At 40.0% G+C, this 27,696-nt stretch overlaps 1 protein-coding gene across 5 annotated transcripts in view; it reads right to left on the bottom strand.

The window, feature by feature from the left end:
* GRIA2 (glutamate ionotropic receptor AMPA type subunit 2) overlaps positions 1 to 27,696 on the bottom strand; it is a 324,576-nt gene that overhangs the window by 67,971 nt on the left and 228,909 nt on the right. For all 5 annotated transcript variants that reach the window (XR_011316978.1, XM_069744126.1, XM_069744127.1 and 2 more), the window contains exons 7-12: positions 25,663 to 25,830; positions 25,295 to 25,399; positions 24,881 to 24,991; positions 20,120 to 20,326; positions 15,215 to 15,585; positions 5,366 to 5,564 (exon numbers count right to left, since the gene is read on the bottom strand). Coding sequence is in view for 4 of the 5 variants with exons in the window: in XM_069744126.1 (XP_069600227.1) it covers positions 5,366 to 5,564; positions 15,215 to 15,585; positions 20,120 to 20,326; positions 24,881 to 24,991; positions 25,295 to 25,399; positions 25,663 to 25,830 (1,161 nt within the window). In the remaining variant the exon portion in view is untranslated. The remainder of the gene's footprint in view (positions 1 to 5,365; positions 5,565 to 15,214; positions 15,586 to 20,119; positions 20,327 to 24,880; positions 24,992 to 25,294; positions 25,400 to 25,662; positions 25,831 to 27,696) is intronic.

The following is a 27,696-nucleotide window of genomic DNA, read 5'->3' as shown; positions in this document are numbered from 1 at the left end:
TCATATTCTTTTCCAAGCTAATGGTATCTCTTAAAAAGGACACATAGCAGCTATTTGATGACATTAATGGAAAGTGTACAATATTAGATAGTATGAGGCAGTAAGTAAAATGGTTCATAGATAAGAAAATGTCAGATCTGAATGGCTATTAGCTCCAGTGTACCCTTAAGGTACCGTTACACTAAACGATTTACCAACGATCACGACCAGCGATACGACCTGGCAGTGATTGTTGGTAAGTCGTTGTGTGGTCGCTGGAGAGGTGTCACACAGACAGCTCTCCAGCGACCAACGATGCCGAAGTCCCGGGGTAACCAGGGTAAACATCGGGTTACTGAGCGCAGGGCCGCTCTTAGTAACCCGATGTTTACCCAGGTTACCATTGTAAAAGTTAAAAAAAAAAACAGTACATACTCACATTCCTGTCACGTCCCCCAGCGTCAGCTTCCCTGCACTGTGTAAGCGCCGGCCGTAAAGCAGAGCGGTGACGTCACCGCTGTGCTCTGCTTTACGGCTGGCCGGCGCTGACACAGTCAGTGCGGGAAGCTGACGCCGGGGGACGTGCCAGGAATGTGAGTATGTAGTGTTTTTTTTTTTACTTTTACAATGGTAACCAGGGTAAATATCGGGTTACTAAGCGCGGCCCTGCGCTTAGTAACCTGATATTTACCCTGGTTACCAGTGAACACATCGCTGGATCGGTGTCACACACGCCGATTCAGCGATGACAGCGGGTGATCAGCGACCAAAAAAAGGTCCTGATCATTCCCAGCGACCAACGATCTCCCAGCAGGGGCCTGATCGTTGGTCGCTGTCATGCATAACGATTTTGTTAACGATATCATTGCTATGTCACAAAAAGCAACGATATCGTTAACAAAATCGTTATGTGTGAAGGTACCTTTAGAGGTCTGGGAAGACCATGGTGAAAGTGTTGCATGGAAAATGTGTGAAATCACCCAGCCAACTACTATTATGTGCAAAGAGCATGTAAATGCTGAGAATAAAATGCAGTGCGAAGGAGAATTATATGCTGATGCTGTAAAATATGGTATGGCATATAAGTTTGTCTAAAATTGAACTCCAAAGTGAAAATTTTGACCGTGTTTGGATCAAAAGGAACATACTTAGGTCTGACATTCTTCCACTAGAAGACGCAACCCAACCACCAAGAGTCCCAACTTAAGATAACTGATTCTCAGGCATGCTGTATATGAAACTGTTAGTTAACTCAGGTTGGGAGACCCGACAATCAGGGTCTTCTACTCTGAGTATGGTCCATGTAAATGGACCGAATGAAAATGGCCTTATGGTTATGACTGGGGAGAAAAATTGCAGCACTGAAGCTACTAAAATGACATATGATTTCAAGCAACAAAGCAGTGTGCGCAAAGACAAAAAAAAGTTTGCTTTCAACTTGTTGGTTAAACTTTGGATAAGCCTGGTGACTGCAAGGGACGAAGAGAAAGCTCCACTTCCACTCCATACAGACAGTCCAGGATGAGTGGTGGGCAATTAGCCATGTTAGGTAATGTCTAACAGTGATTCCATAAGTATGGTGACAGCCTCTCACACACGTGTTACCAGCCTAAAGAGCAGGCAATACCAGCCTGTGAGGGATTTATAATTATCAAATAGTATGGACAATGCGTTTTGTTTTGAGGTGCTGGGCAGTAGGCTCCCATGGTCAGTAAATATCAATTAGATAGGTCTTGAATACATATAAATACATCAGGAAAAGTCTATATCGATTGAATAGAAATGCAGAGTAACTATGCACAACCTACCACATAAATTCAGAGCTAGTGCTTTTATTCATCCTCCACTTTATGACTCATTTTTCCTGTGTACTTGACTTTTCAACGTGACAGAATTATTCAAATGTTCCCTAGCTTGCTGGAAATGTGTAGGCTGACAATAATGTGGGCTAACATTTGGTACAAGCAGAAGCTGATCACTGTGGGGGTGTGAAGTAAATGACAACAGCACATTGTATTACATATCACCTCCTAAGTAATAATTTTCTTAATCAGTTAATCCACATTCATATTTAAAATTATGTTTACAGAAGAAACCTATCAATTTATCATTCTAGGGATATTTTTCTAAAATACTGAGACAAACATTCTGTTGAAAATTAGTAACTGGTTCTGAAGCCCCAAAATGTTAAATAAAATTAAAAAGAAAGAAGATAACTAATACAGAAATGTTGCATATAAAAGTCAGAAATAGCATTCTTTAAGGACAGTAGAATATAAAAGGCCTTGTACAAAATATATACAGCCAGGTCCAGAAATATTTGGAGAGTGACACAAGTTTTGACATTTTATCTGTTCAATAAAACATATTCAAGATCAGTTATAATATCAATATGGGCTTAAAGTACATATTCTTAGCTTTAATTGGAGGGCATTCCCATCCTAATCAAAGCAAGGGTTTAGGAATTACAGCTCTTTAATACGTAGCTTTCTCCTTTTAAAGGGAAGGAAAGTTAATTGGACAAATCTCTGAAAAGCTTTTTAATGCACTGCATGGGTTATTCCCTCATTAATCCATCATCAATAGTGTTGAGCGATACCGTCCGATACTTGAAAGTATCGGTATCGGATAGTATCGGCCGATACCCGAAAAGTATCGGATATCGCCGATACCGATATCCGATACCAATACAAGTCAATGGGACACCAAGTATCGGAAGGTATCCTGATGGTTCCCAGGGTCTGAAGGAGAGGAAACTCTCCTTCAGGCCCTGGGATCCATATTAATGTGTAAAATAAAGAATTAAAATAAAAAATATTGATATATTCACCTCTCCAGCGGCCCCTGGACATCACCGCGGGTAACCGGCAGGCTTCTTTGTTTAAAATGAGCGCGTTTAGGACCTGAGAATGACGTCGCGGCTTCTGATTGGTCGCGTGCCGCTCATGTGACCGCCACGCGACCAATCAGAAGCCGCGACGTCATTCGCAGGTCCTAAATTACTAGAATGAGGAGTTTAGTGCCTGAGAATGACGTCGCAGCTTGTGATTGGTCGTGTGGCGGTCACATGAGCGGCACGCGACCAATCAGATGCCGCAACGTCATTCTCAGGTCCTAAACGCGCTCATTTTAAACAAAGAAGCCTGCCGGTTACCAGTGGTGATGTCCAGGGGCCGCCGGAGAGGTGAATATATCAATATTTTTTATTTTAATTCTTTATTTTACACATCACTATGGATCCGATACCGATTCCCGATACCACAAAAGTATCGGAACTCGGTATCGGAATTCCGATACCGCAAGTATCGGCCGATACCCGATACTTGCGGTATCGGAATGCTCAACACTAATCATCAATAAAGCAGGTAAAAGTTTGAAGATGATTCCAGGTATGGCATTTGGAAATTGTTGCTGTAAACCCATAACATACGGTCAAAGGAGCATTTGATGGAAAAGAAATAGACCATTATATGGCTGAAAAAAAGAATAAATCCATCAGAGATAGTATAAATGTTAGCAGTTACCAAAATAACAATTTGGCACATTCTGCAAAAAAAGAGGGCACTTGTGGGCTTGGAAACTCAAAAATACCCAAACGTCTACAGAACGCAACAGTGGTGGATGACAGTACAGCCATTTCCATGGTGAATAAAAACCACTTCACAACATCCACCTAAGTGAGGAACATTCTCCAGAAAGTAGGTGTTTCAGTATCTAGCATACCTAACATTCCAACATACGGTCAAAGGAGCGCTCAATGGAAAAGAAACAGACAATCATACGGCTGAAAAAAAAGAAATCCATCAGAGATAGCAAAAATGTTAGCGGTGGCCAAAATAACAATTTGGCACATTCTGCAAAAAAAAAGAGTGCACTTTTGGGATTGGAAACTCAAAAATACCCTAATGTCTACAGAAGGCAACAGTGGTGGATGATAGCACATGGTGAATAAAAACCCCTTCACGACATCCACCTAAGTGAGGAACACTCTCTAGAGGAAGTAGGTGATTCAGTATCTAAGTCTGCCATAAAGAGAAAACTTTATGAGAGCAAATACAGAGGGTTCATCACAAGGTGCAAATCATTAATAGGCCTTAAAAATAGAAAGCAAAATTAGACTTTGACAAAAAAAATCTAAAGAAGCCAGCCCAGTTCTGGAAAAGCGTTCTTTGGACTGATGAAACCAAGATCAACCTGTAACAGAAGAATGGGAAGAAGACAGTATCGAGAAAGTTTGGACAAATCATGATCCAATGCACACCACATCCTCTGTAAAACATAGTGGAGGCAGTGTGATAGCATAGGCATGCATGGTTTCCAATGGCACTGGTCACTAATGTTTATTGATGATGTGTCTGAAGATAGAAGCAGTCGGATGAATTCTGAAGTGTACCAGGCTATAATTTCTACCTAGATTCAACTAAGTGCAGCAAAGTTGATTGATCACAATCAAATCACAAAGACTCAATCACTGTCCAAATATTTCTGGACCTAACTGTATATACGTATATGATATAATGCCCACCAAGCTATATCACAGCTGTGCGCTAGTAACATATAAAGCAAAGGTGGAAAACAGTAAACTATATGTGGCACAGGTATATAGCAGTACAATACATTTAAGAGAAATACAAAACACTCCAGCGACATCAGTAAACTAATATTATGTAGCAGTACAATACATGTAAGAAAGACAGAAACAAGTACAATACATGTAATACTGGTAGTCAGCACCTCAGTTTATGTGGTACAGATGGAAAGAAATATAGTACATGTATCATAGGTAGAAATAAGTTCAGTACATGCAGAACAAGTAAAGGACAATAAAACACATGTAGTACAGGTAAAGAGAAGTCCAATACATATGGTACTGGTGGTACTGGCATAGTACATGTATAACAAAAAGACTGCAGTACAGCTGTAAAGCAATGCAGAACATATAGTACTGGCAGAAAGCAATGCTATTCATGTAGTACTTGTTTACTGTATATCAGCAACATGCATGTGCTACAAAATTGCTGCAAAACAGTTGTAAAGCAATTCTCTATATATAGTACAGGTATAGAGTAGTGAAATACGTGTACTGCAAGTCGGTAGCAGTACAATACATGTAGTGCAGGTAGAGAGCAGTATGAAACACATAGTGTAGGTATTTAGCAGTACAGTACATGTAGCACCAAAACATTGCAGGATAGTTGTTGAGCAATATACTACATGAAGTGCAGGTAAGTAGAAGTTCAGCACAAGTAGTACGGGAAGAGAGCAGTACAATACATCTAGTGCTGGTAGGTAGCAGTACAGCACATATAGTACGAGTAGAAAACAGTATGGTACATGTTGTACATTTTACTCCATTTCAAATATTATAATGAAAAAATAGTCTTACCCTAAAGAACTCCTTAGTTGACCCTGAATCCAATGTCCCATATGCTATTTCAGTTTGTTTAGAAAGATCTTCTGCACTCTCTATAGGTGACACCATCCGTTCCACAGTAAGGAAGGCAGCTAAGTTAGCCGTGTAAGATGAAATGATAATCAAGGTAAAGAACCACCACACACCTCCAACAATGCGACCAGATAGGGATCTAATAACAAGTATGAAATGAATTTTAAAATGAAATGAATTCTGATACAATCCAGTTTGACATTTTACATAGAGCAAGGCATGCTTTAAACTTGTTGCACTCGGGTTATTATATTGTCGAATTGTCTATGAACAGTTTCATACAACATATTCCACAATGAAAAGTTTCAAATGCGCAGGATACTACAAAGGATAATCACACTGAATATTGGTGAATGCTTTATGGGAAACGCCAAGAAAATCTAAAAGGTTGTGTTATGCCAAGTCCAGGGTCAGAAAGACAGAGGTCATGTTCCACCCTCCAGATCCTGCACCTGGTATAACACAGAGTTTTCTTGGAGTATTCCATTGGGCTTTTGCTGGAGAATGCTTTTCTGTTGTGTCTGTTAGATATCATTGAATTAGGAGTCAGATCGGGGTAATACCTTTGTTTAAAAATTTATAAAAAAGAATGTCTAATGGCATTTGATTCAGAGATTCAAGAATGATAAAATCCTATCTGTCCGCAGCCACCACTTGGATGAGCTCATAGGCTTCCTGTATACTGTTTGGTACAGTTACATGTATAAGCAGTATGCAGTAAGCTCCTAAGGACCAGCAGGACTGCTAGAAGAAATATGTTTTATGTGTGGCTAACATCATATACTAGGCCAGTGTTCCTGAACTCCGGTCCTCAATAGCCAGCAACAGGTCATGCTTTCAGGATTTCCCTAGTATTGCACAGGTGATAATTGCATCACCTGCACAGGCAATACTTCCATCACCTGTGCAATGCTAAGGAAATCCAAAAAACATGACCTGTTGGTGGCTCTTGAGGACCGGAGTTGGGGAACACTGTACTAGGCTTTACTTACAGAATTTGTGTCTTGCATTTAGTCCAATCCAAAATTCTGATATAGTTGAAATAATAAATTCCCCAAAAAAGTGTCAATCAACGTTAAAATTGATCAAGGTGATTTATTATGTTACATGCAGTAACTACTGGCCCACAATAGCAGCAGACATCTATTTTAGCAGGAACCTAATTGATAGATTCCTAAAAAATAAAATGCTCAAAGAGGCAGGAGATGTTCTACATCAGGGGTGTCAAACTGCATTCCTTGAGGGCTGCAAACAGGTCATGTTTTCAGGATTTCCTTGTACTGCACAGGTGATAATTTAATCACCTACACAAATAATGAGTTGGTGATTAAATTATCACCTGTGCAGTACAAGGAAATCCTGAAAACATGACCTGTTTGCAGCCCTCGAGGAATGCAGTTTGACACCCCTGTTCTACATTGAGGAAGAGGACAACAAAATTTCCTGCATGTGACTCTCCACTAAAAGCCAGAGCTGTTCTCTTCCGAGCATTTCTCTGTCTGGCAGGCCCAGTCTGTTGATGCAATATTAATATACAGTGGGTATGGAAAGTATTCAGACCCCTTTAAATTTTTATCTCTTTGATTGTTAGTAAAATGTGCAGACAACAATATATGTAGTGAATAATATCACTAAGCCTATTTTTATTTTACAAAGGACCTGTCATAAAGAGGGGCTAGAGCTATTCCTTTAGCCCCGAGGTCTTTAACTATGTACAATCATTCAATAATTAAAGCAGTCCATCATTTTACACTATCGTTTTTCATGTCCTGTGCAAATCTGTCCACTATATCTTACATGGTTTAATATGTGGGAAATAAAATCTCATGGCAATATGTTTAGTTGCCTGCAACCAAACCAGCTCCGATGGTTTTTCATTTTTCGTTAATAAGTAAAACAGTAATGTCATCTTTGACAAATTGCCTTTTTCTGTCTTTGTATATTTTAGAACTGATGTGATTTTATGAGTCTTAGTAGTCATAGTTTTAGGGAACAATATAATTCTAAGATGTAACCAATATTTTTGGGAAGTATCTGCAACTGCCCATGCTTATTTGTTTTCCTTTCTTGGTTGCAACCAATGCTTTGCAATGGTTGCTCTTAAGGTACCGTCTCACAGTGGCACTTTGGTCGCTACGACGGCACGATCCGTGATGCTCCAGCATCGCACCATTATCGCTCCAGCGTCGTACACTTTGCAATGTACGACGCTGGAGCGATAATTTTCATGACGTGTTTGCGATGTAGAAGCCGTTGGTTACTATGCGCACATCGTATACAATATCGTGCACACCTTTGTTACACGATGCGATCATGCCGCCACAGCGGGACACTAGATGATGAAAGAAAGTTTCAAACGATCTGCTATGACGTACGATTCTCAGCAGGGTCCCTGATCGCAGGAGCGTGTCATGTTATGCTGTGCTATCAGGCAACACAGTGTGCAGTAATCAGCGCACATACAGTGATATGGCAATAACCCAAAAACAATAGAACAAGCTCTGAGACGTGGAATCTCTGCAGACTGCAATACCTGAACCTATCCTCACACAACTAAAAGCAGCAGTGGATTGCGCCTAACACTACCTATGCAACTCGGCACTGCCTGAGGAGCTGACTAGCCTGAAGATAGAAATACAAGCCTGACTTGCCTCAGAGAAATACCCCAAAGGAATAGGCAGCCCCCCACATATAATGACTGTTAGCAAGATGAAAAGACAAAACGTAGGAATGAAATAGATTCAGCAAAGTGAGGCCCGATATTCTAGACAGAGCGAGGATAGCAAAGAGAACTATGCAGTCTACAAAAAACCCTAAAGCAAAACCACGCAAAGGGAGGCAAAAAGACCCACCGTGCCGAACTAACGGCACGGCGGTGCACCCTTTGCGTCTCAGAGCTTCCAGCAAAAGATAATAGCACAGCTGGACAGAAAAAACGGAAACAAAAACAAAGAAACACTTATCTAGCAGAGCAGCAGGCCACAGGAAAGATGCAGTAGCTCAGATCAAACACTGGAACATTGACAAGGAGCAAGGAAGACAGACTCAGGTGGAGTTAAATAGCAAGGCAGCCAACGAACTCACCAAAACACCTGAGGGAGGAAGCCCAGAGGCTGCAATACCACTTGTGACCACAGGAGTAAATTCAGCCACAGAATTCACAACAGTACCCCCCCCTTGAGGAGGGGTCACCGAACCCTCACCAGAACCCCCAGGCCGACCAGGATGAGCCACATGAAAGGCACGAACAAGATCTGGGGCATGGACATCAGAGGCAAAAACCCAGGAATTATCCTCCTGAGCATAACCCTTCCATTTGACCAGATACTGGAGTTTCCGTCTAGAGACACGAGAATCCAAAATTTTCTCCACAATATACTCCACCAAAACAGGGGCAGGAGGCTCCACAGATGGAACCATAGGTGCCACGTATCTTCTCAACAACGACCTATGGAATACATTATGTATGGAAAAGGAGTCTGGGAGGGTCAGACGAAAAGACACCGGATTGAGAATCTCAGAAATCCTATACGGACCAATAAAACGAGGTTTAAATTTAGGAGAGGAAACCTTCATAGGAATATGACGAGAAGATAACCAAACCAGATCCCCAACACGAAGTCGGGGACCCACACGGCGTCTACGATTAGCGAAAAGCTGAGCCTTCTCCTAGGACAAGGTCAAATTGTCCACTACCTGAGTCCAGATCTGCTGCAACCTGTCCACCACAGAATCCACACCAGGACAGTCCGAAGACTCAACCTGTCCTGAAGAGAAACGAGGATGGAACCCAGAATTGCAGAAAAATGGAGAGACCAAGGTAGCCGAGCTGGCCCGATTATTAAGGGCAAACTCAGCCAACGGCAAAAATGACACCCAATCATCCTGGTCAGCAGAAACAAAACATCTCAGATATATTTCCAAGGTCTGATTGGTTCGTTCGGTCTGGCCATTAGTCTGAGGATGGAAGGCCGAGGAAAAAGATAGGTCAATGCCCATCCTACCACAAAAGGCTCGCCAGAACCTCGAGACAAACTGGGAACCTCTGTCAGAAACAATATTCTCAGGAATGCCATGCAAACGAACCACATGCTGGAAGAACAAAGGCACCAAATCAGAGGAGGAAGGCAATTTAACCAAGGGCACCAGATGGACCATTTTAGAAAAGCGATCACAGACCACCCAAATGACCGACATCTTTTGAGAAACGGGAAGGTCAGAAATGAAATCCATCGAAATATGTGTCCAAGGCCTCTTCGGGACCGGCAAGGGCAAAAGCAACCCACTGGCACGTGAACAGCAGGGCTTAGCCCTAGCACAAATCCCACAGGACTGCACAAAAGCACGCACATCCCGTGACAGAGATGGCCACCAGAAGGATCTAGCCACTAACTCTCTGGTACCAAAGATTCCTGGATGACCAGCCAGCACCGAACAATGAAGTTCAGAGATAACTTTACTAGTCCACCTATCAGGGACGAACAGTTTCTCGGCCGGACAACGATCAGGTTTATTAGCCTGAAATTTCTGCAACACTCTCCGCAAATCAGGAGAGATGGCAGACACAATGACTCCTTCCCTGAGGATACTCGCCGGCTCAGATAACCCCGGAGAGTCGGGCACAAAACTCCTAGACAGAGCATCCGCCTTCACATTTTTAGAGCCCGGAAGGTACGAAATCACAAAATCAAAACGAGCAAAAAATAACGACCAACGGGCCTGTCTAGGATTCAAGCGCTTGGCAGACTCGAGATAAGTAAGATTCTTATGATCAGTCAATACCACCACGCGATGCTTAGCTCCCTCAAGCCAATGACGCCACTCCTCGAATGCCCACTTCATGGCCAGCAACTCTCGGTTGCCCACATCATAATTACGCTCAGCAGCAGAAAATTTCCTGGAAAAGAAAGCACATGGTTTCAACACTGAGCAACCAGAACCTCTCTGTGACAAAACCGCCCCTGCTCCAATCTCAGAAGCATCAACCTCGACCTGGAACGGAAGAGAAACATCTGGTTGACACAACACAGGGGCACAGCAAAAACAACGCTTCAACTCCTGAAAAGCTTCCACGGCAGCAGAAGACCAATTAACCAAATCAGCACCCTTCTTGGTCAAATCGGTCAATGGTCTGGCAATGCTAGAAAAATTACAGATGAAGCGACGATAAAAATTAGCAAAGCCCAGGAATTTCTGCAGACTTTTCAGAGATGTCGGCTGAGTCCAATCCTGGATGGCCTGGACCTTAACCGGATCCATCTCGATAGTAGAAGGGGAAAAGATGAACCCCAAAAATGAAACTTTCTGCACACCGAAGAGACACTTTGATCCCTTCACGAACAAGGAATTAGCACGCAGTACCTGGAAAACCATTCTGACTTGCTTCACATGAGACTCCCAATCATCAGAGAAGATCAAAATGTCATCCAAGTAAACAATCAGGAATTTATCCAGATACTCACGGAAAATGTCATGCATAAAAGACTGAAAAACAGATGGAGCATTGGCAAGTCCGAACGGCATCACCAGATACTCAAAATGACCCTCGGGCGTATTAAATGCCGTTTTCCATTCATCTCCCTGCCTGATTCTCACCAGATTATACACACCACGAAGATCAATCTTAGTAAACCAACTAGCCCCCTTAATCCGAGCAAACAAGTCAGATATCAATGGCAAGGGATACTGAAACTTAACAGTGATCTTATTAAGAAGGCGGTAATCAATACACGGTCTTAGCGAACCATCCTTTTTGGCTACAAAAAAGAACCCTGCTCCCAATGGTGATGACGATGGGCGAATATGTCCCTTCTCCAGGGATTCTTTCACATAACTGCGCATAGCGGTGTGTTCAGGCACGGACAAATTAAATAAACGACCCTTAGGGAATTTACTACCAGGAATCAAATTGATAGCACAATCACAATTCCTATGCGGAGGTAGGGCATCAGACTTGGGCTCTTCAAATACATCCTGAAAGTCAGACAAGAACTCTGGGATGTCAGAAGGAATGGATGACGAAATAGACAAAAATGGAACATCACCATGTACTCCCTGACAACCCCAGCTGGTTACCGACATAGAGTTCCAATCTAATACTGGATTATGGGTTTGTAGCCATGGCAACCCCAACACGACCACATCATGCAGATTATGCAGTACCAGAAAGCGAATAACTTCCTGATGTGCAGGAGCCATGCACATGGTCAGCTGGGCCCAGTACTGAGGCTTATTCTTGGCCAAAGGTGTAGCATCAATTCCTCTCAACGGAATAGGACACCACAAAGGCTCCAAGAAAAATCCACAACGTTTAGCATAATCCAAATCCATCAGATTCAGGGCAGCGCCTGAATCCACAAACGCCATGACAGAATACGATGACAAAGAGCATATCAAGGTAATGGACAGAAGGAATTTGGACTGTACAGTACCAATGACGGCAGAGCTATCGAACCGCCTAGTGCGCTTAGGACAATTAGAAATAGCATGAGTGGAATCACCACAGTAGAAACACAGCCTGTTCAGACGTCTGTGTTCTTGCCGTTCAACTTTAGTCATAGTCCTGTCGCACTGCATAGGCTCAGGTTTACTCTCAGACAATACCGCCAGATGGTGCACAGATTTACGCTCGCGCAAGCGACGACCGATCTGAATGGCCAAGGACATAGACTCATTCAAACCAGCAGGCATAGGAAATCCCACCATGACATCCTTAAGAGCTTCAGAGAGACCCTTTCTGAACCAAGCCGCCAGTGCAGATTCATTCCACAGAGTGAGTACTGACCACTTCCTAAATTTCTGACAATATACTTCTACATCATCCTGACCCTGGCATAAAGCCAGCAAATTTTTCTCAGCCTGATCCACTGAATTAGGCTCATCGTAAAGCAATCCAAGCGCCTGGAAAAACGCATCAACATTACTCAATGCAGGGTCTCCTGGCGCAAGAGAAAACGCCCAGTCCTGTGGGTCGCCGCGCAAAAAAGAAATAATAATCAAAACCTGTTGAATAGGATTACCAGAAGAATGAGGTTTCAAGGCCAGAAATAGCTTACAATTATTTTTGAAGCTCAGGAACTTAGTTCTGTCACCAAAAAACAAATCAGGAATAGGAATTCTTGGTTCTAGCATAGATTTCTGATCAATTGTATCTTGAATCTTTTGTACATTTATAACGAGATTATCCATTGAGGAGCACAGAGCCTGAATATCCATGTCCACAGCTGTGTCCTGAAGCACTCTAATGTCTAGGGGAAAAAAAAAAAAAAAAACTGAAGACAGAGCTGAGGAAAAAAAAAAAAAAAAATGATGTCAGGACTTCTTTTTTCCCTCTATTGAGAATCATTGGTTATGGCTCCTTGTACTGTTATGCTGTGCTATCAGGCAACACAGTGTGCAGTAATCAGCGCACATACAGTGATATGGCAATAACCCAAAAACAATAGAACAAGCTCTGAGACGTGGAATCTCTGCAGACTGCAATACCTGAACCTATCCTCACACAACTAAAAGCAGCAGTGGATTGCGCCTAACACTACCTATGCAACTCGGCACTGCCTGAGGAGCTGACTAGCCTGAAGATAGAAATACAAGCCTGACTTGCCTCAGAGAAATACCCCAAAGGAATAGGCAGCCCCCCACATATAATGACTGTTAGCAAGATGAAAAGACAAAACGTAGGAATGAAATAGATTCAGCAAAGTGAGGCCCGATATTCTAGACAGAGCGAGGATAGCAAAGAGAACTATGCAGTCTACAAAAAACCCTAAAGCAAAACCACGCAAAGGGAGGCAAAAAGACCCACCGTGCCGAACTAACGGCACGGCGGTGCACCCTTTGCGTCTCAGAGCTTCCAGCAAAAGAGAATAGCACAGCTGGACAGAAAAAACGGAAACAAAAACAAAGAAACACTTATCTAGCAGAGCAGCAGGCCACAGGAAAGATGCAGTAGCTCAGATCAAACACTGGAACATTGACAAGGAGCAAGGAAGACAGACTCAGGTGGAGTTAAATAGCAAGGCAGCCAACGAGCTCACCAAAACACCTGAGGGAGGAAGCCCAGAGGCTGCAATACCACTTGTGACCACAGGAGTGAATTCAGCCACAGAATTCACAACAGTGTCAGACACTGCGAGATCGTAACTATATCGCTGGAACGTCACGAATCTGCCGTCGTAGCGATCAAAATGCCACTGTGTGACGGTACCCTTAGACCAGATGGATGTGATAAAAGTGTCAAAGAAGACTGATAGCTGCTGGTAACTACTGTATATTCTCCAGGTACTATCATTTTCTTTATCGTATAAATCTTGGGGAAGTGTAGCTTTTATTTAGCTTTTGATACTTCTAGATACTTGTCAGAAGAACACATTGTCAGAAGAACACATTGCTGGCCTCTTTCGGCACACACTACATTTGATATCCGGAGAGAGTGGGCCATATTGTTCTAATCCTTCACTTCATTAGGAGCTGAGCTGAAGCACCTGAGTGCGGCCACTACACAAAGTGAAAGGAGTTGTGTTATTTTGACTCCATACAATATTTATATTCAGTCACTGCTAGGGCTGAAAACAGCTGGCAGCATTGGATGTCATACGCCTGACATATTTATATTGGTGAAACCGGGTGTATGTGTCCAAATCTGTGCTGCTGATAAAGATGGATGGCAGATGATATTCTGCAAGGCTGTATTTCAAAAAAGGTTAATAGTCAACGAATTTCGAGGTCATGCAGTACCTCTTCCTCAGGACAAAACCTTACAAAACTGATGTAGTGCGGCCACTACACAAGGCGAAAGGAGTTGTGTTATTCTGGCTCCATACAATATTTATATCCTTTCACTGCTAGGGCTGAAAACAGCTGGCAGCATTGGATGTCATACGCCTGCCATTTTTATATTGGTGAAACCGGGTGTATGTGTCCAAATCTGCGCTGCTGATAAAGATGGATGGCAGATGATATTCTTCAAAGCATTATTTCAAAACAGCTTAATAGTCAATGCGTTTCGAGGTCATGCAGTACCTCTTCCTCAGGACAAAACATTACAAAACTTTTATAAGATTTTGTCCTGATGAAGAGGTCCTGCGTGACCTCGAAACACGTTGACTATTAAGCTGTTTTGAAATAAAGCCTTGAAGTCTGTCTTTATATGTTTTCAGTATGATCATTGTTAGTCATTGTAATAGTTTCTATATTTTTGAGCATATTTCTTAAAATTATGTTCTAAGTTCATGGTATGAAGAGGCTTGTTAGAGGCTATTGTAATATTTAAAATTATATAAAAGACTTATATATAATTTAAGAAATATCTACTGCTAATTATTAATGTTAAAGAAAATGCATTTTATGAAACAGAATTCACTAATGTGAATGTAAAACATATGTTTATACTCTCTTAGGCATTCAATTGTCCATTTGACATTAATCCAGATTAGTCAGGTGTATCAATCCTGTAAGTAACAGACCATTACCCTTTCCCATCACAGTTCATTGTGGCCACAAGGACCCGAAACTGTGAAATGGGAATGCAGCAAAAACACGGTACCCCTCCAAGAAGGCATGAAAGTATTGAAACCTTGTGCATTTCTGTAGTCTATACATGGTGTATATAACCTCACTTAAACAATGTTTTTACTGTCTAAACTAATTTTTACATATGAAAAAAACTGCATTATGACCCTAAACTGAACCTCCATTATGAAAATGCCCTCTCCATTGCTGTGAATATATTCACCATGACATCCACGTCAGACCAAAAATGCACAAAGTAGAAAGAGATGAGTAACCAACCTTGGCGAAATATCGCATCCTTGCTGCATAAAGGCACCAAGGGAAAACCATAGACTATTAAATATCCCAAACTCATTAGATGATTCGTTACTTTGCGTTTCTCTTCCATCTTCAAATTCCTCAGTATGCCATTCATATGGGCTAAATCTGCTCACCAGGAATAAAACTACACTGACCCCAATATAAGCAAACACTATGCACATCCAGATCTCATAGGCTAAAGGATCAAGAAAAGAAAACACTCCTGGTTTTGACTTCTGAGGCTTCTTGATCATAATTGATATTCCCAAACTCATAAATGGTTTCGAGAAGTCAATCACTTCTTCTCTCACCAGTGTTATAGTTAATGGAGCAATTGCAATATCAGCTTTCTGAAAAATAAAAAGAGAAAGATTAGCTTATTAGTAATTAATGAATGAGAGATAATTTAAGAGTAATGCATCTAAAAATTTGTCCACAGTGATGCCCAATGACCGCATAATTTGTAAAACAGCTTAAAGGGACACTGTCACCTGAATTTGGAGGGAACAATCTTCAGCCATGGAGGCGGGGTTTGGGGGTTTTTGATTCACCCTTTCCATACCCGCTGGCTGCATGCTGGCTGCAATATTGGATTGAAGTTCATTCTCTGTCCTCCGTAGTACATGCCTGCATAAGGTGCAATCTTGCCTTTGCATGCAGCCAGCGGATAAGGAAAGGGTGAATCAAAAACCCCAAAACCCCGCCTCCATGGCTGAAGATTGTTCCCTCCAAATTCAGGTGACAGTGTCCCTTTAACAAGTGTGAAGCAAGATGCAGAGTGTGCTATTATATTTGTTTAACTTTTTTTCTCTTCAGGTCTTGAAAACCTTTTGGTCAAAGTGTACATGTCTTTACTTTATGCAAAATTCCTCCTACAATCTGCTTCAAATTTAACACAACAGTCATGTCAAAAAAGCTGAAAAAATTTTCTTCAAGAAAATGCAAACTTTACAAAACAGGAGAGTTTCTTGGAAGTGTTTTCTGCTTGAAAAACTAATTATTTTTGAACAATTTAAAAAACAGTGTCTGAAAAACAAATTATTTTTGAACAATTTAAAAAACAGTGTCTGAACATAGCCTAGAACCTTTGTCAGCCAAATGTATACAGTTGGCATCCATTTAAACAAGTACAGGGTGGACTATTTATATGGATACACCTGGATGGGCCATTTATTATTATTACTATTATCATTATTATTTATTTATATAGCACCATTAATTCCATGGTGCTGTGCATGAGAAAGGGGTTACATACAGAGTTATAGATATCGTTTACAGTAAACAAATTTACAGTGACAGACTGGTACAGTCTGTATATATATATATATATATGTATATATATGTATATATATATACATATGTATATATATATATATATATATATATATATATATACAGTTATATGAAAAAGTTTGGGCACCCCTATTAATCTTAAGCTTAATGTTTTATAAAAATTGTTTTTTTTGCAACAGCTATTTCAGTTTCATACATCTAATAACTGTTGGACACAGTAATGTTTCTGCATTGAACTGAGGTTTATTGTACTAACAGAAAATGTGCAATCTGCATTGAAACAAAATCTGACAGGTGCATAAGTATGGGCACCCCACCAGAAAAGTGACATTAATATTTAGTAGATCCTCCTTTTGCAAAAATAACAGCCTCTAGTCGCTTCCTGTAGCTTTTAATGAGTTCCTGAATCCTGGATGAAGGTATTTTTGACCATTCCTCTTTACAAAACAATTCCAGTTCAGTTAAGTTTGATGGTCGCCGAGCATAGACAGCCCTCTTCAAATGATCCCACAGATGTTCAATGATATTCAGGTCTGGGGACTGGGATGGCGATTCCAGAACAGTGTAATTGTTCCTCTGCATGAATGCCTGAGTAGATTTAGAGCGGTGTTTTGGATCATTTTCTTGCTGAAAGATCCATCCCCTGCGTAACTTCAACTTTGTCACTGATTCATGAACATTATTGTCAAGAATCTGCTGATACTGAGAGAAATCCATGCGTCCCTCAACTTTAACAAGATTCCAGGTGGCGGCATTGGCCACACAGCCCCAAAGCATGATGGAACCTCCACCAAATTTTACTGTTGGTAGCAAGTGTTTTTCTTGGAATGCTGTGTTTTTTGGCCGCCATGCATAACGCCTTTTTGTATGACCAAACAACTCAATCTTGGTTTCATCAGTCCACAGGACCTTCTTCCAAAAATAAATTGGCTTCTCCAAATGTGCTTTTGCATACCTCAGCCGACTCTGTTTGTGGCGTGCTTGCAGAAACGGCTTCTTTCGCATCACTCTCCCATACAGCTTCTTCTTGTGCAAAGTGCGTTGTATTGTTGACCGATGCACAGTGACACCATCTGCAGCAAGTTGATGCTGCAGCTCTCTGGAGGTGGTCTGAGGATTGTCCTTGACTGATCTCAGCATTCTTCTTCTCTGCCTTTCTGATGTTTTTCTTGGCCTGCCACTTCTGGCCTTAACAAGAACTGTACCTGTGTTCCTCCATTTCCTTACTATGCTCCTCACAGTGGAAATTGACAGGTTAAAGGGACACTGTCACCTGGATTTGGAGGGAACAATCTTCAGCCATGGAGGCGGGGTTTTCGGGTGTTTGATTCACCCTTTCCTTACCCGCTGGCTGCATGCTGGCTGCAATATTGGATTGAAGTTCATTCTCTGTCCTCCATAGTACACGCCTGCGCAAGGCAAGATTGCCAATATTGCAGCCAGCATGCAGCCTTCGGGTAAGGAAAGGGTGAATCAAAACCCCAAAACCCCGCCTCCATAGCTGAAGATTGTTCCCTCCAAATCCAGGTGACAGTGTCGCTTTAAATCTCTGAGACAGCTTTTTGTATCCTTCCCCTGAACAACTATGTTGAATAATCTTTGTTTTCAGATCATTAGACAGTTGTTTTGAGGAGCCCATGATGCCACTCTTCAGAGGAGATTCGAACAGGAGAACAACTTGCAAGTGGCCACTTTAAGTAGCTTTTCTCATGATTGCATACACCTGGCTATGAAGTTCAAAGCTCAATGAAGTTAGAAAAAAAAGTGCTTTAGTAAGTCAGTAAAAAGTAGCTAGGAGTATTTAAAACAAGAAAATGATAAGGGTGCCCATACTTATGCACCTGTCAAATTTTGTTTGAATGCAGATTGTACATTTTCTGTTAGTACAATAAACCTCATTTCAAGGCAGAAACATTACTGTGTCCAACAGTTATTAGATGTATGAAACTGAAATAGCTGTTACAAAAAAAACAATTTTTATAAAACATTAAGCTTAAGATTAATAGGTGTGCCCAAACTTTTTCATATAACTGTATATATATATTTATAAAGTTGCATTAAAAAATGGCCGACTTCAAAATAGCCGCCATAGTCACCACTCATCTTGAAAAGTTTTACCCCTCCCATATACTAATATGCCACAAACAGGAAGTTGATATCACCAACCATTCCCATTTTATTTAGGTGTATCCATATACAGTGCCTTGCAAAAGTATTCGGCTCCCTGAAACTTTTCAATCTTTCCCCACGTATCATGCTTCAAACATAAAGATACCAAATGTAAATTTTGGGTGAAGAATCAACAACAAGTGGAACACAATTGTGAAGTTGAATGAAATTTATTGGTTATTTTACATTTTTGTTGAAATTCAAAAACTGAGTGGGGAGTGCAATATTTCCTGCCCCTTTACTTTCAGTGCAGCAAACTCACTCCAGAAGTTCATTGTGGATCTCTGAATGATCCAATGTTGTCCTAAATGCCTAATGATGATGATAAATATAATCCACCTGTGTGTAATCAAGTCTCTGTATAAATGCACCTGCTCTGTGATAGTCTCAGGGTTCTGTTTGAAGCACAGAGAGCATCATGAAGACCAAGGAACACAACAGGCAGGTCCGTGATACTGTTGTGGAGAAGTTTAAAGCCGGATTTGGATACAAATTGATTTCCAAAACTTTAAACATCCCAAGGAACACTGTGCAAGCGATCATATTGAAATGGAAGGAGTATCATACCACTGCAAATCTACCAAGATCCGGCCGTCCCTCTAAACTTTCATCTCAAACAAGGAGAAGACTGATCAGAGATGCAGCCAAGAGGCCCATGATCACTCTGGATGAACTGCAGAGATCTACAGCTGAGGTGGGACAGTCTGTCCATAGGACAACAATCAATCGTACACTGCACAAATCTGGCCTTTATGGAAGAGTGGCAAGAAGAAAGCCATTTCTCAAAGATATCCATAAAAAGTGTTGTTTAAAGTTTGCAACAAGCCACCTGGAGACACACCAAACATGTGGAAGAAGATGCTCTGGTCAGATGAAACCCAAATTGAACTTTTTGGCAACAATGCCAAGCAATATGTTTGGCGTAAAGGCAACACAGCTCATCACCCTGAACACACCATCCCCACTGTCAAACATGTCAGTGGCAACATCATGGTTTGGACCTGCTTTTCTTCAGCAGGGACAGGGAAGATGGTTAAAATTGATGGGAAGATGGATGGAGCCAAATACAGAATCAAGAATGGAGCAACATTTCTGGCGAGAGGCATGGAGGAGATCACCAATGATATGATGTGTCTAATACCTGAAGTGGCATGCACCTCTCAATAAATTAAGCACAGCTTACTCCTATACACCCATTATTACTTGGGCCCAACGTATAGTATAATATTCTACAACTACAGCACAGAAGTTAGAGGACTTTTCCTGGGTAGAGAGTGCATCACTCAACATAATACTGTACTTATGAGAATGTCCCTATGTCTATATATTGCATGATTTTGTTTTTAGTTTTGAATACTATATTTGAACTATGAACTACAGTATTACATAAATATATTAAATACAGTATGTAATAGTACTTACCCCATAAACTAATTCACCAACCATTCCATTCCAAATTTTTGTTTCAGCATCTCTTGCGCCGTATTTTCCATCTCCAACTATTGTCAGTTTGTACTTAAATCCACAGTGTCTGGCAATTTCAGTTGCCAAATCAACACAATATCCTTCATATCGATCATTTCCCTCAAACTGATCTGCATTTTTCTTAAACATTACATATGGGGCTTCCTGAAAAATCAAATCCATTATCTAACAACTTACCCATAACATGTTAAATCAATTATTTAAAAAAGCTTGGCTTTTATAGAAATATAGACTGAGTGGCTGTACATCCCATAATTAGTATAATTTGGAAGTTAGCATCAGCTCCGTAAAAGGTGTAATTTGCAAAAAAAATTCAAGCTTACTTGTGCTTGAATCATGAGATCTAAAACCTAAAAACAATTATCTATACTGTCATGAATACCAAGGCATTGAGAAACTTATGACGAAAACCAACTGAATTCAATCATCTTTTCCAATTCATAGTAATAAGAAAGTTTCTTTAATTTTAGCGTTGTTTGTATGATAAGTGTTTTGTCTAGTTTTGTAGCATTATTCTGAATGAAATATATAGGTCTGAATAAGTTATGGTTATAAGGTCAATCATAGCCAATAAAGTATCACAGATTGGTCATCATTTAGAAGTTGAATATATTTTTGTTAATAAACAACTTTTGATTTTTCTTTAATGCATCCAATACACAATTTATAGCACACTATTAAAGTACAAGTAGTCTTCACTTGAAGGACTCTCTAAATGTCAATGCTCATAATATTAAATTAAAATTAAATAAAATGACAGAATAATTTTTAGGCTCTGTTTTGTTTATAAAATTTCAATGGGAACTGGTCTCAGACCTTCTCACAATAAAACCTACAGATAACCATATAAATAGAGTTATAGCTAGAACTTTATGTAATCTTAAAACCATAGATGCTAAATTTGCATATACAGGGTGGGCAATGTATAAGGATACACCTAAATAAAATGGGAATGGTTAGTGATATCAACTTCCTGCTTGTTGCACATTAGTATATGGGAGCGGGGAAAACTTTTCAAGATGGGTGGTGACCATGGCGGCCATTTTAAAGTCAGTCATTTTGGATCCAACTTTATTTTTCCCAATGGGAAAAGGGTCATGTGACACATCAAACTTATTGAGAATTTCACAAGAAAAACAATGGTGTACTTGGTTTTAACATAACTTTATCCTTTCATGAGTTATTTACAAGTTTCTCTTTACAGCCATTGACATGTCGCAGAGGTTAACACATGAGGAACAGATAGAAAATGTGTTGATGTCTTTTGAATGCAGTACTCGGGTCATTGCAGCAGATTTCAATGCAAGACACCCTATGCAAGAAAACTGTCACCATTACCATGTTATTTAGGTGTATCCATATAAATGGCCACCCAAAAAAAGTGTGCCTCATCACTGAACATAATGATCTGTTTAAACTGAGGGTCCTGTTGCAATTTTTGGTTTTGCCCATTCTGCAAATTCAGCTCGCCAATCTGGGTCATCTTTGTTGAGATGCTGCAGCAGCTGGATTTTGTAAGGGTGCCATTTCTGAGTAGCTAATATAGATTGAAGGGATGTTCGACTCATGCCAGATCGGCACGCTAAATTTGCAGTATGGGCAAAACAAAAATTGGAACAGGACCCTCAGTTTAAACAGAACATTATGTTCAGTGATGAGGCAAACTTTTTGGGTGGGCCATTTATATGGATACACCTAAATAACATGGGAATGGTGACAGTTTTCTTGCAAAGGGTGTCTTGCATTGAAATCTGCTGCAATGACCTGGGTACTTGTGTTCACCAGACATAAACATAATTTCTATCCACTCCTCACATGTTAACCTCTGCGACATGTCAATGGCTGTAAACAAAGAGAAACTTGTAAAAACTCATGAAAGAATAAAGTTACATTAAAACCAAACACACCATTGTTTTTATTATGAAATTCTCATTAAGTTTGATGTGACACATGACCCTCTTCCCATTGGAAAAAATAAAGTTGGATCCAAAATGGCCAACTTCAAAATGGCTGCTATGGTCATCACTCATCTTGAAAAGTTTTCCCCCTCCCATATACTAATGTGCGACAAACAGGAAGTTGATATCACCAACCATTCCCATTTTATTTAGGTGTATCCATATACATGGCTCACCCTGTATACAAAAGCACATGCATCTAAAAATCACTACCTTAGCATACAACACATAAAATGGTTAAATTTACCATAGACAATCTCCTTGGGTCTACACTCTAACATATGGATAGAAAAACTAACAAAAAAAGCCACCTATATCACCACACAGATGGAACAAAGGTTACCATGACTCACAAGGCACCATCTTGACAACTTGTCAAAGTAGGTTATCTCACCTAAGAGGATTAAGATAAATGAACATTTCACAAGACACTGACTGATGTCAAGTATCGTGTCAAAATGGCACCTTTTTAGTGTGGTTTCATATCTCATTGCTATGTTACCTGGATCAAGGAAACCCATGCTAGAAATGTATATGCCCAGTATTAATAAGTATGAACTTATATAACTTTATAAGCAACTATATTACAAGTTATAATAGTATACAAAAAATACAAATATAAATGTGAGCCTGAAACACTTATGATCAGTGTTGGCAAGTCACTTCCATTTTGAAAAGCCCCATGACGCAAAAACATATTTAGTTTGCGTTACTGCCTAAATATCACTGCCAATGTTTAATTTTTTAATTAACAAGTTCGATGATATTCTGAATCATTCTGGGAAGACCATCATTTTCTCTGAAGATGTGTTTGCCATGTACAGTATTGTACAATATTGTATTTCTAGACAGATAAGCTGCGCATATGTTCAGCACTGTGTTAATCCTACTGTAGATTAAAAATAATTGAATCTGTGTGCAGACAAAAGGATATTTTTAGGATGAAAAATATAATTATATCAGTTTCAAGAGTAGGAACTCTAAACTAACATTACTCTGCGATAACTCTCCCCAACAGAATTGTAACGTTTAATATGTTTTATGAAGAAGTGCTCGTAATAGTTTTAAAGAGCTGCTTCAATAATATATAAGTATATTGTATGGTTTACCAACCTGTGCTTGTGGCTGGCCATTGACTTGTAAGGTATAATATCCCAGAGAAATTGCTTATATACTTTGAAAGCTCTTTTATCCCCATGAGGATAAATTACTTGTACTCTTGTGAGGGATATTGATACCATATGCCTAAAAATATCTGCTTGGGCAAAAGTGATCTATAATGTGCTCAGCTTTGAGGTGCTAGGGGAAAAAGGTAAGAGGGAGATAGATGACATTCCTATTCAGGTAATCATTCTAGTCCTTGAGGACTACAGAGAACAGATTATGTAACCATGGGCTGTCTGACTGCTACATAGAACTGGATTGCAACATAATGATGCAATTTGGAATATAGGGTTATTATCTGGTACAATAAGACTAGATGGAATTATAGATGTGCTGAAGATTGGCATGCTCTATATATGTTTTGAAACAAGCTGCTAGAAGAATATTACATTTTTCATGTTTAAAACAATGTCTAAAAATCATATCAAAAAGTAAAAAAATAGTATAGTGATTCTATATCTGAAATACACTGGAGCTGCCACGAAAGTTATACTCGCTGCTCGGATAAAACGGACCCCTGAAAGCTGCTTCTACAAAACGTAAAATGATAAATTATCCATGTACTGGGGTCCAAATAAACTTACTGATCAGATAAAGAGGACAAAAATGCTAACAGGTTTCCCCCTAAATATAATAAGCAAACCTAAAGTATGTTTAGGTAGTATTAGGTTTCCTGATACTATGGAATGGTAATGGTTGTCCAATCGCACGGAATTGACTTTGGTATAGTTTAGTTGCAGTTCCACTTACTAAGGAGTTATTCTTGTAGCTGCTAACGGTCAGGCAGTGACGTTTCAGGGTTGTTGTCCAAATTGGTTCTTTGCAATCCAAATTGTTCTAAGGAAATTCTCAGATGACTACGATAGGTAGCTGCACTCCAGCTGATAGCTTGGGACACAGACAATGGATTCCGAGTCTAGTCTGTGTCCAAATCTTTTCAGCTGCTCTACAAGACAGAGTGTGTTGCTACCTGGAGTGAACATCTCTGGATTTCCTTAGAACAATTTGGATTTCAAGGAACCAATTTGGACCACAACCCTGCCTGACCATTATTAACCACAAGAATCCCTCTTGAATAAGTGGAACTGCAACTAAAGTAAAACTGTTTCAAACTGAATTTCATCCTTGGCTAGATGAAGAGAATGGGGCATCAGACTGCGCTGCTTGCCTGTCAGGATAATGTACCAGAGAAGTCCAAATAGATGTAATAGAGAGTAGACTTTATTTCTACGCGTTTCGTGGTGATCACACAACCATAATAGGTGAGTGAATTTATACTATCTCTCACGAATATTCCCTTTATCTCGGATAAGACCCTATGTGCGCTCTATATTCCTTCTAGCTACCTTGAAACTAAATTTCATGTGATTGGCCAACCATTACCATTCCATGTTATTCCAAAGTATTCTACTGTGGGACTTAATTATATTTGAAGATAACCTGTTATCATTTTTAAATGATCACTAACTTCATTTGGACCGCAGCACATAAATAATTTATCACTTTATTTTCAGATTTTCAGTATAATGATTCTACATTCTAATACAGAATATTTAGCTCGACCAATATATCTTACCAAAATAGTCGTGACAATAACAGTTTTATTTTCCAGACCCATGGAGTCATTTGCAGATAAGACGTCAGTAACAGTTACAACCATTTTGTCAAGTTCGCTCCAGTAGCCAATCTGCCAAATTAAAATAATAAACTGCAGGTAAAAGTGGACAGACTCATAATTTAAACATCTATTGTAACATAATGGATATGGAAGGAGAAGCAAAAATGGTATTAGCTAAAAAAAAATAATGGCATCTATTTACTTACCAGGTGAGCCTTTGAAAACATTTATAAAGTGTTTCAGCGATAGGTTCTAACATCATTATCATTTTAAAATTTAGGAAATTAAATTCAGAAGCTCAGAGCTAAACTAAATAAGTATACAAAATCAAGAAAACTTAAAAATTGTTATTGTCCATTTTGGCTATTTTACCTTACGTGGTCCATTGCTCTTAAGTTCCATAATGTTTATTGTATAATTTACTCTTTTACCATTTTGGTCAAATTTTATATTTCCAGTCAAACCATCCACTTGGACCTAGTGAACACAATTGAGGAGACAAAATAGTATAAATTACAAGATAAAATGCCACACTAGGCAGCAGACATTAGACAATGTAAGGAGCCTTTATGCTTTGCTCATATATTTCTTACACCCGACTGCTGCAAGAGCAGATATAAGCTGATTGGTAAGGCTGCCGGGTGTTGGACCCACATCTATGTCTTATTAATGGCTGATCAATATATAAATCTCAGACAACCCTTCTAATGTAAATATGGAAGTAACCATGGATTCCATACCTGTTTGAGTGCTCTCTCTATTTCAACTCCATGGCCCCACGGAACAGCAGGATTTGCTAAACAGTCACCAGCATTTCCTCTCCTAGAGAGTTCAATTCTCTGTTTTCGTAAGTTACGGAAGGCCTCAGTCATCACTTGGACAGCATCGAAAGTCAATGCAGAAGTATACTAAAAAAAATGGAAATTAATGTTTAAATGATGACATTTTTTCCAAGCTTGAATTAAAAGATAATATGTAAATCTAATATTTATATTTATAAATTCCTTTTTTAACAGTCAACTGTTTTACAAAAGGTTTCATCCTCCTTATCAACCAAATCAACCAATCACAGTGTAATCTTAATATTCATAGAGCAGTCTGGACCAATAGATGCAGCTGGTTTTCTCCTTATAGAGGTTGTATCATCTTCTTAAATGGTAAACTTGAAGAAAAGTATTTGTAATAATAAGGAAGTTTGCAAGTTAGGCTAGGGTCACATTGCGTTATGTGACCCCGTTTAACGGACTACGTTACACCGCGGCATAATACGGTGTAACATAGTCCATTAACGCCGCCATTGATTGTAATGGTGAACGCATCACTAGAGCACGCCCAAATTGGGCGTGCACTAGCGATGTGCCGTCATTTGCGTGACGGACCGTGAACGCTGCAAGCAGCGTTCACGGTCCGTTCCTCGCTAGCGCAGATCGGGGATATCTACGCTAGCGGGATCGGCTAACGCGATCCCTTTTGGGACATTGCGTTAGCGCAGTCCGTAGAGCTATGCGCTAAACGGACTGCCCTAACGCAATGTGACCCTAGCCTTACCACTTATTAAATATAATCTCCAGTCTCCAGAACAGAGGGAGTTTTATCTTTATAGTTTACTACCTGTTGCCTAGGTTATTGGCCACCTCTGCAGTTTGTCAGTGGTGGAAACTCTCTAAGGAACAGTTTTTGTAAGCTTTTTTCTATAGAGCTTGTAACATAGAATGTAATGTAGAAATTTATTTTTTTTCTCCTCTTGAACTGATATTTCAATCTCAAGTCAAGGGTTAAAACCGTAAAATTCATCTTAACTGGAGACAGATTTTCCCATTCCTCAGAGAGAAGATGGCACTTGTTGATCATAAGTTTCTATGAAGATGGGAGGTGTAAGACATTGATTGAACTACTTAAGGATTTCATAGTGGCGTCTATGTTCATACATTGCAGTTATTCCAATGGTCTAGTGTTGACCTCATTTATTTAGGCACACTTGCTTTTGGTCAGCATTATGTGCACTGTGCACCTTATATGGTAAATATGTCCCATTAATATAGTGCTCTGCAGCCTTTTATAGTCTATAGCATCTTTATGATATTTGCTTGAAATTAAATTTTGATTTTATGGATTATACTCTGTGGTGGTGCTTTGTCCCCTCCTGATTTCTATTGTTGGTATAATTAGAGGACGCCATGTCACATTTGGAGAGCCCCTGATGTGCCTAAACAGTGGAAACCACTCACAAGTGACACCATTTTGGAAACTAGGTCACTCAAGGAACTTATCTGGATCTGTGGGGAGCACCTTGAACCCACAGGTGCTTCACAGAAGTTTATAGCGTTGAGCCCTAAAAATAAAAAATCACATTTCCCGACAAAAATGTTCTTCTAGACCCAATTTTCTTATTTTAACAAAATTAATATGTGAAAATGGACCCAAAAATGTATTGGGTACATGTGAAGGCTCAGAAACGATGAAGTGATGTTTTGGAAAACAGACTTTGATGAAATGTTCTACAGGTGTCATTTCGCATTTGGAGAGCCCCTGATGTGCCTAAACAGTGGAAGCCCCCCCCCACAAGTCACCCAATTTTGAAAACTAAACCCCTCAATGAATTTATTTTGCTGTGCAATTTTTCCTGAGTACACCAATACCCCATATGTGATCAAAACTACTTTTGAGGCACAGTGAAAAGCTCAGAAGGGAGGAAGAACCAAACTGGACTGGTTTGAGGGTGCCATGTGACAATGGTGGAGCCCTTGAGGTGCCAGAATAGCAGAACCCCCCCA

This window comes from Ranitomeya imitator, chromosome 1, assembly GCF_032444005.1.
Source record: "Ranitomeya imitator isolate aRanImi1 chromosome 1, aRanImi1.pri, whole genome shotgun sequence".
Classification (NCBI taxonomy): Eukaryota; Metazoa; Chordata; class Amphibia; order Anura; family Dendrobatidae; genus Ranitomeya; species Ranitomeya imitator.
This window is presented reverse-complemented; position numbering and strand designations above follow the sequence as displayed.